Source organism: Pomacea canaliculata, linkage group LG6, assembly GCF_003073045.1.
Source record: "Pomacea canaliculata isolate SZHN2017 linkage group LG6, ASM307304v1, whole genome shotgun sequence".
NCBI lineage: Eukaryota > Metazoa > Mollusca > Gastropoda > Architaenioglossa > Ampullariidae > Pomacea > Pomacea canaliculata.
In genome coordinates this window covers 5,291,153-5,308,326 of record NC_037595.1, presented here as the reverse complement: position 1 = coordinate 5,308,326, position 17,174 = coordinate 5,291,153, and the positions used below count along the sequence as shown (strand labels likewise).

Sequence of the window (17,174 nt, the reverse complement as noted above, 5' to 3'; positions counted from 1 at the left end):
GAGAAAAACAGCTCACAAATTTGTCAACTACTGCATAAAACACTTCTTTTTTTTTGTGCAAAATTTATGAAGCACCAAACTGCCAAAATTTCAAGGTGCAAAAGCATATTACATGACATTGGTAAGGTTGTACCCTACTCCCATTTCTCTGACACATTAACTCACCTTGAATCTAAGGCAAAAGAATGTATTGATTAGAAAGAATAAATGGTCCTTTTTTTGTCACCTTAAAAAAAAAAAACAACTACCAACCTCCCTCTGTTCCATCATTTTGCGACGCTGCTCCTCACGTTCCTGCTCCATCTTACGCTGTCTCTCAAGCTGCCGCTGAAGCTCCTCCTGGCGGCGAGCTTCTTGCTCTTGCCTGAAAGCAAACATGGATGATAGATCTTTTCTCACATTTCCTTGAAATCTTTTCTCTTCTCTTTGCAAATGTAATAAAAATGGTACCTTTATCAAAATCTTATAAAAATTCATTTATAACTTATGGAAAACAATAGGTTATAATAATAAAAGACTTAACAGTTGTTAATCTTTTACAAAATTTAGCTAAGGAGATTTGTTGAACCAAGAAAAAAAAAATCAGAACAAACCTAATTCTTTCTCGTTTCTCAGCTTCTCGTCGCTCTTTCTCCAAACGAGCATTTTCCTCTTGTTTTAACTGCTCTTGCAGAAGAGCTCGACGACGCTCAAGTTCAGCCTGTCCTTTGTCAAAATTCTCCTTACGTTTATCTTCAAATGTTACTAAAAATGTACACAAAAAGCATAAACTGAGGAAGCTTGTCAGTTAACATGGCTAAAGTGTTCTTGGAGACAGGAAAGGGAAATAATTTTATTGGTGCTAAAGTCATACAAGGGCTGCTATACAAACCATCTATGCAAGGGCAATGATGTTTCATAGCTGGCTCATACATACACAAAGAGCAACAAGAAACACTCATTCTTGTAAAAGTTGCTAGCGATATCCAATATCAGCAATATGACCTGGAACTTATTTTAGTATCTTTATCACAAAATATTGTACAGTGTAACAAAGTTTCTTATACTGTACCATTTTAAGATAAGCTTTATTTGTCCCAAAGGGCAATTCAAGGCGGCACAAAACAATACCACAACATTCACCAGACTCATATATTCATGGTTCAGACAACTGCATTCATTTGCACATAGTAACATCCAGATGTCTCATGGCTGAAACAACGAAGGACAGCCTCAATCTGTTGGTCCTGCATGCAGGTACACAGCATCAGTGGCCCGATGGGCATCTTCTGTTATTCTAGTTGCGAACAAAAAAGTCAAACAGAGTTGACAGTTGACAGTTGCGTTCGCTTTGTTTTCGACTCGCTTGCTTCCAATACCCTTGGAACAATCCCTTTCCAAATTATTTCTGTTATGTCATCAATTCAATTCCTGGTGTGAAATTTGGAGCAGGTCAGATGGATAACTGGCCAGTTTGAAAAGTGTCCAATCATTAGCATTGTTTCTAGAGGGTCAGTTTTAAACCAGCGTGAAGAATTACAACAGTTGTTTTTAAAGGGCTACATTGTGTGTTCAAATGCGTGCCAGCCACGGTATTTTTGAGGGTGCATGGTCACAGTGACTTTCAAACAATGTGCCTCTCACTGAAATTTTGGGCAAATCACCCAAGGCCACAGCCTAGAATTACCTCTGAGAATAACATTTTTGACCCATGCACATCAAGGCAGTTCTCACTACACAGGAATACTTCTAACAATTTACACCAGTTCATAGACTATTCCCACTTTCACTTCACAAACATTACAACAAAACTGAAGGTCATTCTATATATATATTTCAAGTTGTGGGAAAGAAAATCAAAAATCAAATATCAAATGCATGAATAATAATAATAAGTAATCTTACAATAAGTATTATATGACTAGCCAGCATATCAACCGGAGAAATGTTAGTAAGTGGTCAGGCCAAAAAACTGCCTTCTGTGAAAAATTGAAACTAGACAGAAAGTTCTGCTTTTTTTTTGGAAAGCTAGCTGCCATACATTGTTAGAAAAACAGCTCCCCACAGAACCCGAGAAATGACTACACAAGGTCAAAACTAGGTTTAAGATGTGAGTGAATATGGCCTATCAACAAGAACATACCTAAGGAACATGGAGACAAAATTAAGCTTCAGAACATTAACTTTCTGCATTACTTAATGAAACAACAAATTACAAGACATCTGAAAGATGGTGGCCAGAACACCTTTCAAAAACTCTGAATGGTCGCAGTTACACAATTTAAATTTACTTTAAAAAAACAATATTCAGGATAAATGACAACGTATTAAATACCATTGTTCAGAAATATAAGCAACTGTGAAGCGCAAAGCATTTGTCTCACCTGGTGCTATCTCCTCCACAGCTTTGTCATCAACAGCAACAGGTTGCACAGGGGGCTGAGCAGGCTGAGCCATTCCAAAGCCACCGAGCAAATCACCAAAAGAGTCCTTTTGCTGTCCACCTGTTCAAAATTAATGTGAAAAGCAGGTTGTCACTACCAGCAGAAGTTAATAAGATTGCTGAACAGCATATCCCTGGTCACCTAGAAGAATTAGTACCATGTGTAGTGTGCGTGGATAAGAGATATTGTATATGGGGATGAATGGAGTGTGTGTGAACATGTACATATATATATTTTATTTTTTTGAGTGTCTCCTGCGTGTGTGTGCACGTGTGTACATGCATGTGTGTGAGCATGGACACAGACTAGAAAAATTTTTACTGCTGATCACTTGCTCAAAATTCAAACTTATGCGCTTCTTTTCAATGTATCATCTTTTATGAGTTAATCCATGATTTAAACTAGCTGTAATTATTCCCATGCTATCTAAAACATCACAGTGAGAAACAAGATACCAGGTGGTAAAGGCATGGTGACTCCTGCTGGCGTTCCAAAGCTGCCTGATCTTCCCCTGCTAGGAATAAGCTCTGCAGGCAACTTAGGTGGCAGGGCACGACCAAGTCGTGCCAAATCAGACAAATGCATTGCAATGCAAAACTCATCACAGGTCAACTTCCCATCATTATCCACATCTGACAGTGTCCTGGAAAGAGGCCAGTATACCCTTTTACAAGCAAACTACCATTTGAAATGACACAAAACTCTGAATATCTGCTAATGATTTTAAATTCTCAGAAAGTAACTGTATCCATGGTGCAGTAACATCACTGGAACTAAAAGTCCTGGAGCAGGGGAGATAACGAAAATTGTTAATTCAAGGACAATCTTACCAAATCTGAGCCAGCAACTGTTGGGGAAGTCCAGTTTGCATTAGTATACTTCGCGCCTCAACACCTACAGACAGGAAATAATTATAGATAAATCATAATCTTTCTGATAATATGCTGTTTTTTCAAACCCTTGAAGACAGTCAAATGATGGACAATGTCAAATTTTAAAAAAGTCACTAACTTCAGACATAACCTTTTAGCGTGCTTTGTCAAGTGCATTTCAAAGACCATGACCAAACATGGGAAAGCGACCATAACAAAGAGAAGTAACTGTTGCTCTGGAGATATGCAAAAAATTCATTCAACTTCACAATAAGGGTGCTGATTAAATGGAACTATCGTCTAATTGCAATTATAAAATAACTGTATAATCACCAAGTTTAATAAGGGTTCTGTCTCAAAATCAATCTTAACACTTGGAGAAACAAAAGCAGCACCTGTAAGAAATCCACGTTTGTTTCGGTCATGCGTATTGAACAGTTGGGTGTATTTCAGCTTGCTGGCATGTGGCATGGCCCAGATGCTCCCTCTATGTATAGATACATGGTGATTTCAGGCACTTCCCCACACTTATATAATCCACAAAATAATCATTTATCTTCTAATACAACACTGGGAATTATAAGAATACTACCAAAATGTGATAACGTTAGTTTTTACTAGCAAGACTTAAAGAACAAGATGTCAAAACTGACTATAATTTACTTTAGAATTACTTACCCTTGAGGTATAACTGCAACTGGTGCACCTGAAAAATATACATTCACAAATGTTAATTGTCTATGGCATATGATCCAAAGATGCTATATGTGTGCACACATGCATGCACTCAAGCAGGCACATACACAAAATTTATAACAACATTCAATATACATAACACGATAAAAATTATGTTATCCTTTACAAAAGTCTTCCATTGCATAACACTTGCTTTCATCTGCTTCCCACTGTAATTCTATCATCTCTTTTCAATAATTTGTCATGAGGGTGGAAAAACGTAAAATTAATCTAGCACTCTTTTATTCATATCAAGTATTCTGGATTTTTTTTTTAATATTTAGTATTTGTGAACCTCAGAACTATTCAGGGTTAAACTAAAAACACCTAAAAAAAATATATAATACAATTACTATACCCATGGGGGCAATGGCTGGACTAATACCATTAGCCATTAATGGCATGCCAACAGCACCAGTCGTTATGGTCGCTGTACCAAGAGATGCTTGTGGCATGAGGGCAGTGGACATGGGAACCATACCTACACAAAGGTCACAAAAATGCATTTTCCCACTCCTGAAGGGATTCTTTCCCTTCTTCTGTTATGAAAACCAAGTTTGTTACTCCTCTAAAAAGCTTAAACTCAACTAAATGTATAAAAAAAAAAATGGGTAGCCAATCAAATGTTTGTAACAATGGCGTTAAGTTTTGATTAATGTGATCCTGGTTTTCTCACAAAGCCCCTGAAATTTTTGTAAAAATGAAAGCAGCTAACCAGATTCAGTAGGAGAATCCGATTCTGACAACATTTCAAAAAAAATTGTAATCCTTTATAATATATATTTATAAACCCTTGCCATATCCTTTTCAAGTTTCAAATAAAGCAAAATTTAAGTTTTTCACGCCACCTCTGAGAGCGGTTGCGAGCGTGCATCCAGCGATGCTGGGGGCTATCCACAACATATGGTAAATGTTAATGAAAACAATTTAAAATAACATGACCAACTGAATATGTTTAGATGACTGACCCATTGGAGGATTCATAGCAGGAGCCATTCCCATGACTACTTGTTGACCCATGGGTATAGGGCCTGCCTGGAGACCAAATGATCCCATGACTGGACTAGGTGCAGCTTTCAGACTGGCAGGCAGGACCTTTGGCAGTTCATAGCCCTGCAACTTTTTCTTGATAAGGTGCATGGCCACTGAAAATTCCAACTTGTCCATTTTTCCATCCCCGTTCATATCTGCCAAACTCCTGTATGAAAATGATAGTTCCTCCTTCAGACTAATGTAATTTCAGTGTGAATGGTTATTGAAAATGTGTTCATTTCTTTTCTATAAAAAAATTACATTGATTTTCTGAACTGTCTAATATAAATATATAATAGGCTTCATTACTTCTTTGGAAGAAAAGAAACTTCAGAAAGTTTTATATGATACAAAGTTTCATCAGGTTCAAGGTTGTTGTGAGACACAAAAGTGAAACAATGCAATGAATTAAGCATATCAATATAGTGTACATTGCTACTTTTTTTAATCATGCACTGAACCTGTTTAGGAAAGGAAGAAATACTTCCTCTCTTGTTGCTGTGCATATCACATATTGTATAAATCTTACGGATGTTGCAACAGCAAAGGAGCTGGGGCTTTGGTTTTTAAAAAAAAAATATGCTAAAATCAAGAAATATATGATGCCAGAAAAGCTATTCAAAAAATGTAGGGTGATTAAAGTCATGTTCAGTAAAATTATACAGCTATAGAGCAAACAAAGTCATCTGAACTATTGAAAAAAATGTTGTACTTCAGCTACCTTGGATAGTGCAATTAACTGCTATGATTTGCTTTTAAAAAGTTAAAAATGCTAACAGTAATTACTTGCAGCCCTATGCTCCAATGGAGGTAATTAGGAACAAGAAGAAACAGTAATTACTGACTCTCAAAATGAAAGTTATACTTGCCATATCTGTCCAAGGACCTGGGTACTTAAACCAGACTGCATAAAAAAGTCTCTGGCTTGTGCCCCTGAAATCATGTATTTGATCTATGAGAAATCAACATACTCTTACTCTGCAAAGAATGCCAATCCTTACAAAACAACTGTAATTAATCAAATGACAGAATTCTTTCATGATAACTTTTTATAATATGTGATTTTCTGACTACTCAATTCAAAGAAGATGAAAATATGAAAAGCGAGGTGAAGTGAGATATAATAACAATTATATTTTTCCCAAGATATCTCTTTAAAAACAATAATTTATTCACTCCCTATATTTTGAAACGAAAACACTTAATGTGAGACGAGTGAAAATCTCTTAGATACATCTTCATCAGCTGAATATTCTCAGCTTGGTACCTTTTGTTAGTAAGACACATCCTTGAAAACCTAATACTGTTGTACAAAGAAATAACTAATCACTTGGAAGTGAGACTGCCCACTGTTGCTACTTTGCCAGTATCTTGAGTGTAACTACCCTAAAAACATGTACACACACATATATACACAGTGATATCATTTCACATTCTTAGTCGAATACATGTTACAGCTGTGTTGATCCATCACACTTAATAAGCCATAAAGTTCTTTCTTTAAATACAGTAATACTTTAAATTTATTGAATGTACAGCACTAGAAGACAAGGTTTCTTCCTGTTTCTTAACTCATTACAATAAACTGCAATGGTTTAAAAAAAAAAAAATAAAGGAAGTGGTCAATACCAAGCTTGTTCAAAGCTATCGCTTCCACTTTTTGCCCTACTTTCTGTTGTACTATCTTCCCAATCAAACAATATTTCAGCTTTCCTGTTACTGTATATGTACTGATGAGCAGGAACAGTTTCAGAGCCATATACACAGATCTATATAGTTGGCTAACTTCTGCAGTCACCAACTTAAAATGGATGAAATATTCACTATATATTACATATATATAAAACACTATGATATGGCTGATACTCTGATATGCCGTGAACTACCCATTAAAAAACTTCTAATCCAATAAATCATATTCCACAAACTACACTAATGCTCTCGTGCTGGACAGAATCAAATGCCCACTTTAAATTGAAATATATAATATCTTTGCTCTTGCCATCCTCAAAACATATTACTGATAACTATGACAGGGGATCATTTCTTTCTGAAACTATGCTGACATAGGCTCTACAACTAAACAAAAATGTAAAGGATAAGAGTAAAAGATTTATATCTCGACATCTCAAGTCAGCTGCAAAAAAGTGCTGACAGAATTCTTTAAATAGAAAAATATTTATCAACATAATGTGACTGTGAATCTAACAGACCCAAAATGGAAAAAAAAAAGCCTAAACTAGGTACTAAAACTGGATACCTGTGATAAATCCATTCACTGGCTTCAGTTGAAAGAACTGGGCATCATGCTTTGCTCGTTCTTCTCCGCTGATTTTCCATGGATCACTGCTACCAGCAGCCATGGTGATATTGAAATTTTTGCAACAATTCTGAAAAGAACATCAACATGAATATGATCAAAACAATTTCTTTCATATGCATTTAATATACTCTGTTCACTATCTAACTGCAATGATTTAATTAAATCCGAATATCTCGATCTCCATCAATGTTGATGAGACATAAAAACACTATCCGAATGTAAATAATTCCTTGTAAATGAAAATATGTAAATTACATTGTAATAAATGTTATTACTATTTTATATATTTTATATATATATAATTGATGGATGGGATTTGGTTGCTTTGGTGTTTCTTATTCAAACTGGATGAATCCATCATAAACAGTACGAAAATGCTCAGTGTGTCGTACGATAGTCGAAGACGTTCCGATCGCCAAAAGTCGCGGTATTTCGTATAACGTTATCTTATTATTAATCTATTATTCTTCATACGCCCCCTCAACATATTCCAACAAGGCGTACTTTGGAAATATAAAGAAGGAACATCATTTTAAGAAATTACTCGTATGATTTGGTATACCTGATTGAGATGATGTTTTTTCAGCGGTGTAGCGATGAGCGTTTCCTCAGCTGGATCATCCTCACTGAAGGTTCAAATCAAAATCCAAACTGGTGTAAGACGCCATGTTGAGACATTATTTTGCTGATCTTACTCCGCATTAAATTAAAAATCGAATACGCTTACACTTCACCTTCACTACATTAACGGTGCAGCCACTTTTAGATTATGAATCTTAATTATGATGATAAACGTGCAGACGGGACCGTTCTGATCGGCCGACAAGTGCCCGTCTGCAATTTTCTGCTGCATTGTGGGTAAAGGGGCGGCACACTGAACGGAAGTAGTGGGCCCTTAGTGGCGTCTGCTCGATACGTGTCGCTGTGCTCCACGGAGTGTTTTGAACTTTTGTGGCGTTACGGAAGATACTCCGTGTTATAATTTCAGTTTTATTATCTGCTGCAAGGTTGCAGATACTTCACATTTAAATAAGTCTATCATGCGTTGCGTACGGCGAAAATTGACATCTTCAGAAGGGGATGTTCATCTTGTTCTTGTTGATGTATGTTTCTGACGACGCTCTTTCGCTTATGTTTATGCATTGTGTTTGCTTCCTGATGTTTATCTCTTGTGAGAGAGAGAGAGACAGAGTAGTTATAATGTGTTCAACAGAAATAGCTTTTAATTTATTAGATATAAATTAATTGCTGTCAGCCGCTGCATCAATTTGCAGTTACTCCAATCACCTCAAACGCCCAGCTAACATAGCTATTATAGTCGTCTGCAAGGGATGCTTGAAAGAATAATTTGTCAAAATCACGGAAGAACTATAAAGAAATTTATTTTATTTCCTCAGGCAGACCTTCCAAGCCTTGAAAACCATGAGGTGCAAGTGCAGGTGAAAGCCTGTGGTCTGTCTCTTACAAGCGAAAAGGTTTTGCAACAATACTTAATTCAGTTGTTAGGCCTTTTTGTTCACCAATACAGTAATACATTTGTTTATACATGCTATGTGTATACATAATTATTATAGTAATTCATAGAATTGGCTAATTCACAAAACTGATATTGTACGTGCGGTTATTACAAAAGAGAAATAATTATTTTAAGGTTTTTAAGCATTTTTTTCTGTTTCATTTTTATTGAATGTTGATCACATTTATGAAATGTTTCTGTTTATGGATAAGCCATATTCAGTTGGTGGTAATTTTTACTTTTTTCAGTTTTTGCAAACATTCATGTAAAGGTTAACCCAATGTTTCTTATGGTGTAAACTTTTTGCAAAGATCATGTTGTGAAATTTACCCTAAGGTCTGAAACATAAACATTATGGTGTTCGGGGTTTGAAAACATGAAAAACTTTAGATCAGAGGTCTCAATATTTAAGATATTGTGTAATGAACCAAAATGGTCAGTTTGCTCTGTCTATGCATGTTACATCTCTATAGAAGGGTAATAGAACCACCAAAAATTCTGGGAGTTTAAACCTTCAGTTTTAAATGGAGGGTGGGGTGACTGAAAGTCCCATGCATTTCATGGACAGGAAACTATTATTCCAGATAAAAGTTGAAATTGAGCTGAAGATAGCTGTAAAGTTAATATAACATATAGTACTGTCATTAGATTTTCACAAAATATACAAGGCTACAGCCATTAAACTCATACTAATAAGGAATTGCCATAATTGTGTAATATTCTGAAAGTAAGGTCTTTATACCTCTATACAAAATATAGGGGAGAATTTCCAGTATTAAATGCTTGTATTTCACAAATAGAATACATGCTCAAGATTTGATATTTAGTGTTTTTTAATATGCTAAAGTTAAGTCATTTAGAAAAAAAAAATAGAACTTATGTTTTAGCCTTTAAATAATTAATATTTTTAGATAATGCATATGCTTATGCAAGAAAATAATGTTTGCTTTAACATCTTTTCAGGTGATTCGAGAAGTTTTCTCCAAAGCAGTTCCAGAGACACTGTCTGTAGGTCAAGAGGTCTCAGGGGTTGTGACAAAGATTGGGCCAAGTGTCACAACTGTGAAAGAGGGAGATGAAGTAGTTGGTAAGAGTATCAACCAGACATAGAACAACAATTTCTGTTAAGATTATAATTGCTGTAAACCCCAATTATTAGAAAATGAGGAGAAAAGACACCTTTTGTTTTTAACTCTATTAGTAAGGGCTTACAATGCTCAAGACATACAATTATGTTTCAAGCAAAACTAATACAAATCTAAAGGGATTTTATTATTGTGTAATAAACTTTTCTGTCATCCATGTAGTTGCTAGGAAGAGTTTAGATACATTTTTAAGTACATTTTTAATTGTCACCCTAAAATATAAATATGAAGGGCTAGATTTCAGCATTTTAAGTACTGTCATCTTTTTTTCAGATTTTAATGAACATCAGATATGTGAAATTAATATGTTTTCTTACTGAAGAAATAATCAAGCAGTTTAAACATGAATATTAAGAAAATGTTGTTTAACAGGTGTTCTTCCACTGGATAGTGTAACATCAGGATGTGGAGAGTTTTGTATTTTCAGAGAATTTGATGTGGGTAAGTACTGAACAGGTATATTTAAATTCTAAAACATAAGCAACAAAAATACAAAAGTACACAGGCAGCATTTTTTCTATATCAACAGTGAGTAAATGTGTGAATGCGTGAATAAATGATATGTGAGTGCGAGTGTGCTTTTATAAATATTGGATCATTATTTGTGCATAAAAGAAATTGGTGAGCAGTCAACTGTAATGATCATTAGAATTCATCTTATGCAGTGTTTTGTTGTATAGTCCGCAAACCCAGTCAGGTCAGCCATGAAGAAGCTGCAGCAATAGTAGGAGATGCAGTAAGAGCCTACACAGCACTTTACTACCATGCCAGAGTTTGTGCAGGTGACACAGTGTTGATTCTGGATGGGGCAACATCACCAGGCAGTATTGCAGTGCAACTTGCCAAACTGTGGGGGGCAAAGGTTATTGTTCATATCAAAGAAAGTCTAAAAATTCTTAATATTCATATTTTGTTAGTGGTTTTGTTGGTGTTATAGATTTTATTTTATGATGGGCCTTTTTATGAGTTAAAAAGATGCAGTAAGTCACTTGCATGAAAAATTGGCCCATAGTAATTAGCATGAACAGGGTGAAAACACAATGTGGACACTTGAAAACCAGTGTTAGTGGCATTGTGTGTTGAAAATAACATGTATTGTAAAGTATGATTCATGAGAAGATTTATGCACTTTACAGGTTCTGTCCTGCTTGTTTACATGTATTCCTGTTGCCCTCATTTTGTGTTTTAAGAACACAAGGCTACCTTTACTCCCATGTCAATTTAAATGCAGCAGATCAAAGTGATCTTAAAGCATATTTTGAGCTCATACTGCGGTGAGGGACATTGATCCTTTATTTGCAGGTCTTGTCAACATACAGCACTGTTGCTGAGAAACAGTATCTGGAGAGCTTTCAACCACCTCTGGGTAAAGCATTGTGGATGTGCTCTGTGTTTATATATGTGCATATGCACATATGAGTGTGGGTGGGTGGATGTTTGTGGGCATACATTTTCACAGATGTTTCTTTGTGTTCTTTGTGTGTGTATTAATGGTGAGTAGTAACTAGTAAATACTCAGTTGCATATGCGTTTATATATAAGTGAAGGATTTTTCTCTTCAGCTCAGGTTCTGGAACTGAGTCAAAGAAGCACACTTCTGGTCAGTTCAGTCATGGAGGAAACAGGAGGAACTGGAGTTGACTGTGTTGTTGATAATGGAGGTATGAGTTTAGCTCTGCATAAGAATATAGTTCTTCTTGTTCCTGTTTGCCCCCAGTGGAGCATGTAGTAACTATAGGTGTATTTGTGTATATATGCATAGAATTTCAGAAACGTTTACTATGATGATATTTTCATTGTAAAGTCTATTGGAGAAATACTTCAGTGATTATTTCAGAATTAAACTTGACTATAATTATCATTAAGATAAAACATTACTGATTTCTAATGGTTCAATCTCTGAAGTATTTTAATTGTATTAATCCATTCAGGATACATTGTTGTCCTCAGTGCAAACATGAAAGCACTTCAGCAGTGACCTTTTTTTACTTATGTACACATTTTTAAAAGATGAATGGCCTATAAATTAAATACTCTTTAATTTTTTCAGTACGTCTCTTTACCAATGAAGATGATGTGGCGATGCTGGGAGAAAAATCCAAGTATCCAAAACCACACAAGCATGATATTTTGTCATGCTTAGGTTTTTCTGGCAAGTGGGTAACATCGCATCCAGACCTTCAGGTAGAATTTGCTGTAGGATTGTTCTTGGGTTGAACTAGAATGCATTTTTCCCTCATCACTAAAATCTAAAATCATTTATCATTATGTCTTTTCATTTGCATCTAATCATATATATGTGTGTGTCCAGGACTGTCCCTTGTGTACTGAGTTATGTCTTTGTAGAGGGTAGGGGTCGAACAGCTCCCAGGACTGTCCCTTTCTCACGCCGGCTGCGTATGTAATATTCAGTCTTGAACTGCCCACCCAGGCTGGGAACGGTCGGGAAGAGACCATAGGAAAAAGGGTGGATGGTTCTGGAACTTTCGACGGAAGATAGAATAAGTAGTGTAGCTTTACAGTGGAGAGGGGCTTTTTGATTTTGGAAGTGAGAGTAAAGAGACGGCAGGCCAACCGCCGTGAGACTGAATAAAATCTACAGTTATGCGGCAATTTCCATCTTTGTTGTGTTCTTGTACGACTAACCCACCCCTAGCCATCAGGGACCAACGTGTTGGTTACAATAGAGAAAAGCATGATAAATAAAAGACCAATTTTATCCAAAAGCAGAAAAATAATGACAACTTTGGATGGGAAATCCACTCAAATTTCCGGCAGTTTGTATTATGAACCATTATGAGCACTGCTGTGGTCTTTGGCTTTTCTCTCTAGCTTGATCCTCCTGACTGTCAGCAGCTGTTTCTTCGCAATGCCAGCTTAAATTTTCTTTTCCCTCCTGCCTGGACCCTCATGTATGCTCAACATGGCCGCTATCAACGTATCCTTTGAACTACTTTTGTTCAGTTTTAAGTTTTTGCTCTTTAAGATTTTACAAGGTCAATTTTCACACTGTTGTATGCTGTCAAATGTTATTTTTAATGGAACAAATAATGGCATATAGCTTGAAAGTTCTGACTTGCATAAACCATCATATATCTTCTCCATACCTAAAAGTGCCTGTAAAACTCAAAAGATAGTTGGCACTTTAAACAGTCCTTTAAAGTTCCTTAAAAACAATTCTTGAAAAATGTAAAATTCTTAGCAAGTTGTCTTTGGAATGGAAATCACATGTTTTTTTTCTAAAAGCAATGTGCCAACATTGGCAAGCACATTTCATATTTAAACCCAGATGTTTAATATCCTTAAGTTTTATCAGATATATTGAAAGATATAATGGACAAGATTGATAAAGGACACTTGAGGTAAGTATATTCCTTTTTGGATTAGGATTGTGCTAGGCGATTTCTTTTTCCAAAATTCTGAAAGGCAAATATATTTAAGTACAGTTTACGTTTTATAGACATGCACTCCCCCATGTGCATTACATCTTTTCAACCTAATTAATATATCTTATTTTATAGATATATTGTAGGTGTTTTGCAATCTAGGAAAAGTAATTTATAATCACATCCTTGTTAAGTGTTAATGCTAGCCTACAAACGACTTTCCTATTTTGCAGGTGCAAGATAGTACAGATAGTTACTCTGGATGAGGTTATTGTGAGTCTGAAAAGTCTGGAAGATGTTCGTGTAGGCAAAATTGTTTTGAAGGTGTAATTTATGTCAGTGGTGGCATGGCCACTATTATTCACTAAAATTGATCATTTACCAAAAAGTTTTAAAATACTAGGTTAAGATTAAAACACAATATTTAACTTGAGAGCTAATAGAACTAAATTATTTTAAATCTATGTGGAAGGGGGGTTAGGTTTTATATCTCTTTTTCCTCTGGTTTCTTGCAGCCAAACAGTGTTGAGTCCCACAAATGCAGTTGTATCTATGATCTCTATATATGAAATGAATAGAATCACGTGAAATAATGTCATTCTTTTTCATCTTTTCCCCAAGACTCTTGGGAAAATACCATTGTATGTAAAACTCAAAATCAGAAGGATTCTTGTTGGTATGCTGTTCCATGAAGACATACCAAATAGCTTACAGCAAGAATGTGCATGTATGTGAGTGAGAGTGAGCAAGCGAGCATCAGTGTCTGTTTGACTCTATAAAACATATGTAACTATAACCATAGGATTTGTGGTGAATAAATTTAAATGCTATTTGTACATATACATCATACTGAAGAATATTAAAGTGACTAAAAAATCAGTAAACTGAATTAATTTGTGAAGATTTACTATTCCCATATTCCACATAATGTTTTTAAATTTTATTTTCTGCATTTACACTCTTACAAGGCATTGTCTTCCTCTTGCAGTCCTACTGCAACTTTGGTTGACCAGACAACAGATGCATGGAACGTGTAACTTCCTTCACTTCTTTGAGGGCTATTATCCAGCACAGAAAACCATAACAGAACTTACACTCGTCATTATCTTCATTACAAAACAAAAAATGGCAGACCAGGAGGTGGTATTTGTGTGACATTACATAGTCTGCTTTGCCCAGTATCCTAATGCTAACTCTAAAAAAATGAAATCATCCTTATATAAAGTGACCTAATCTCATTGGATAGCTCCTTTCAGCTCTACCTCCTGCTCTGTCAACTTACACCGACAAAAAACAGATGCCAAAGAATGCACAGAACCTGTCAACTGAGGCTCTTCCCATACACACCAATTTCAAAGAATTCAACAACACAAATCTGAAATGAGACGACATTCAAACTGAGCCTTGACCAAAACACCTGTCGATTCTGGCACCATGTCAAAACCTTGAACAAGGATTCAATCTCTTTTTATAGATCCACAGTGCTAGAAATGGTTGATTGGTGGTGTCAGCAATGAAGGTTATAGTACGGCGAGAGATGATTAGATTTATGGAAACAAGACTGATGATAAAGTGGTCAAACCACTAAATTATATGAAATAATATAAAAATAGAAGGCCTTTGACAATGTAGACAGGGACGTCATCTGGAGGTTGATGATCGACTATGGCATTCCACCTAAGCTCATAAACATTATCCAGGGGTTGTACGAAGACAACGGTAAACTTACTAAACCTTTATTCGTAATAAAGAGTAAAGACTGGCGTAAGATATGGTTGCATATTTTTTTTTTTTTTTTATCCCTGTGTGGGTATAATTGTTCTTAACACTTTCTCGACCTGTCTTCGTTAATAAATTTGTTTTTCGTACCGTCTATTTCATTTTCATTTTGGTCTTCGCTCACTATAGCTATATAGTGATTCGATTGGCTGTCGCCCGTCTTCGGTCTTAATTTGCGAGTGACTGTGGCGTCGTGGCGCGTAACTATCGTGACGTCACTGACGTGAATACGCGACACGGATCATCGCAGATAATGTTTATTATATATCCACCTCCTACAGAGATCACAACAGGACTTGCCTCCGTATAGACCAAAGACCAAAAGAAAGTTATAGGCTTCTGATGTAACATGAAAACATACAAACATATAGGCTTCCCTAAAATCCTTTCACCAACATCTACAAATAAGAGGCCGCTATTAGAACAAAGAGCAATACAAGCATCTGGCGAAACTGCTGACATAAAGGACTATAGAGCGATCGACATTATCCCAGACACCCTCTAAGGCAGCACTCAGCTCTATGACACCCTTTTGTCGGGAAGATTCAGATAACAAAGGAGTAAAGGACATCAACCAGGCACCCTTCTCTTGTCCTTCTTCCTGAAAATCTTAATGCTGCATCTGAGCTTGAACTCATCGACGTGGACGATCGGCTGATGCTGCCATCAATGGGGGGCGTGTATTCAGTATCAATGTACGTAGGCTTAACACACCGAGAGAACTATATTTCTTAAACGTGAATCTTTATTTTACGACTGAGAAATATCTGATTGTTATAAGGCAGTCTAATCACGAACTTCTATATACATCCGTGATCAAATACACATCAAAAAGGAGGGAGAAGGTCACCACAAATTTATATCTACAAAGCAAGCACTTGATACAACGGTAGCGTGGCCGAGCGGTCTAAGGCGCTGGTTTAAGGCACCAGTCTCTTCGGAGGCGTGGGTTCGAATCCCACCGCTGCCAAGTGTTTTTGTTTTAAATCTACATATAGAAAACAGGATATATATATTATCTCCAGTCTTCCCAACTAAAAACCCTTTCAGAACACCGGTGTGTACGTACCTATAATGTGTTGTGAAGTCAAAACACATCTAAAGTGACTTTACAACTGTTTTTTCCGTTCTTATTATATGTTTTTCTTTTCTTTTTATAGTATGGTGGGGAAAAAAATCGCCATTCAATTCAACATATTATATAAGGTGACCAGACGTCCCGCTTTAGACCTCATGTCCCGCCTGCTTATCGTGCGGGACGCCCAATGTCCCGCTTTCTGGCTTTCTGGCAAGTCCATCCAATGTCCCGGTTGTCTTTAAAAATCACTTTTTTCGGCGTTCTTTGACAGTGACGACACCATCATCGGCACGTGTCCCTCTTTCGCCCCCGAAACTTCTGGTCACCTTATATTATAATTAATGTGTTTTATTTCATAACATGGTACTGTTAGTGTCATTAAATATAATTTTATTGTCGCTGTTTAACGCAGAGAGTGCGACTTGCTTTGACTGGTGATATGCTAGGCTGTAAGATTACGAATTATTTTAAACTTTCCATTTATAACTGCTCTGAATGAGATATACAAGTTCAATCGTGGTTAGAGTGCGGTAGTTTATACCCACTATCTGGCTGTAAAGTGGATGATGAAGCTTCATTGAGTGAATAGACACGTTGCAAAAGATGATGTTGGGAATATTGTATAATCAGTAGGGAACACACGTCTTAAAAATTAGCAGACATAACCAGTGACGGAACTACGCCGCACAAACGTGAAACTCTTTAGTTATATAATAGAGTAAAATGGCCATCTTCCACCAAGGTAGCGTGGCCGAGCGGTCTAAGGCGCTGGTTTTAGGCACCAGTCTCTTCGGAGGCGTGGGTTCGAATCCCACCGCTGCCAGGTTGGTATTTTTTTCATCTAGCAACCGATCTATTTTTTTTTTTTATAAATTTGTACATAAA

The 17,174-nt window shown here is 36.3% G+C and overlaps 2 protein-coding genes and 2 non-coding genes across 7 annotated transcripts in view; 3 read left to right on the top strand and 1 right to left on the bottom strand.

The window, feature by feature from the left end:
- LOC112565529 (intersectin-1-like) overlaps positions 1 to 8,224 on the bottom strand; it is a 55,957-nt gene extending 47,733 nt beyond the window's left edge. For all 4 annotated transcript variants that reach the window (XM_025240993.1, XM_025240992.1, XM_025240995.1 and 1 more), the window contains exons 1-12: positions 7,948 to 8,224; positions 7,323 to 7,452; positions 5,932 to 5,995; positions 4,999 to 5,228; positions 4,389 to 4,511; positions 3,974 to 4,001; positions 3,691 to 3,782; positions 3,254 to 3,317; positions 2,879 to 3,066; positions 2,364 to 2,483; positions 594 to 744; positions 253 to 364 (exon numbers count right to left, since the gene is read on the bottom strand). In XM_025240993.1, the coding sequence (XP_025096778.1) occupies positions 253 to 364; positions 594 to 744; positions 2,364 to 2,483; positions 2,879 to 3,066; positions 3,254 to 3,317; positions 3,691 to 3,782; positions 3,974 to 4,001; positions 4,389 to 4,511; positions 4,999 to 5,228; positions 5,932 to 5,995; positions 7,323 to 7,425 (1,275 nt within the window). In that variant the 5' untranslated portion in view covers positions 7,426 to 7,452; positions 7,948 to 8,224. The remainder of the gene's footprint in view (positions 1 to 252; positions 365 to 593; positions 745 to 2,363; positions 2,484 to 2,878; positions 3,067 to 3,253; positions 3,318 to 3,690; positions 3,783 to 3,973; positions 4,002 to 4,388; positions 4,512 to 4,998; positions 5,229 to 5,931; positions 5,996 to 7,322; positions 7,453 to 7,947) is intronic.
- Positions 8,225 to 8,289: 65 nt separating this feature from the next.
- On the top strand, positions 8,290 to 14,312 carry LOC112565531 (quinone oxidoreductase-like protein 1). Its single transcript, XM_025240996.1, has 11 exons — positions 8,290 to 8,488; positions 8,783 to 8,860; positions 9,865 to 9,988; positions 10,419 to 10,487; positions 10,727 to 10,908; positions 11,349 to 11,412; positions 11,609 to 11,707; positions 12,097 to 12,230; positions 12,879 to 12,984; positions 13,363 to 13,408; positions 13,666 to 14,312. Exons 1-11 carry the CDS (start codon positions 8,426 to 8,428, stop codon positions 13,760 to 13,762), a joined length of 1,062 nt encoding a protein of 353 aa, XP_025096781.1. The 5' UTR covers positions 8,290 to 8,425; the 3' UTR covers positions 13,763 to 14,312.
- A 1,787-nt stretch (positions 14,313 to 16,099) lies between these two features.
- Positions 16,100 to 16,181, top strand: Trnal-aag. Its single transcript has one exon. It is a non-coding gene; the product is annotated as a tRNA-Leu (tRNA).
- Positions 16,182 to 17,030: 849 nt separating this feature from the next.
- Positions 17,031 to 17,112, top strand: Trnal-uag. The gene has a single exon. It is a non-coding gene; the product is annotated as a tRNA-Leu (tRNA).
- Positions 17,113 to 17,174: the final 62 nt, after the last annotated feature.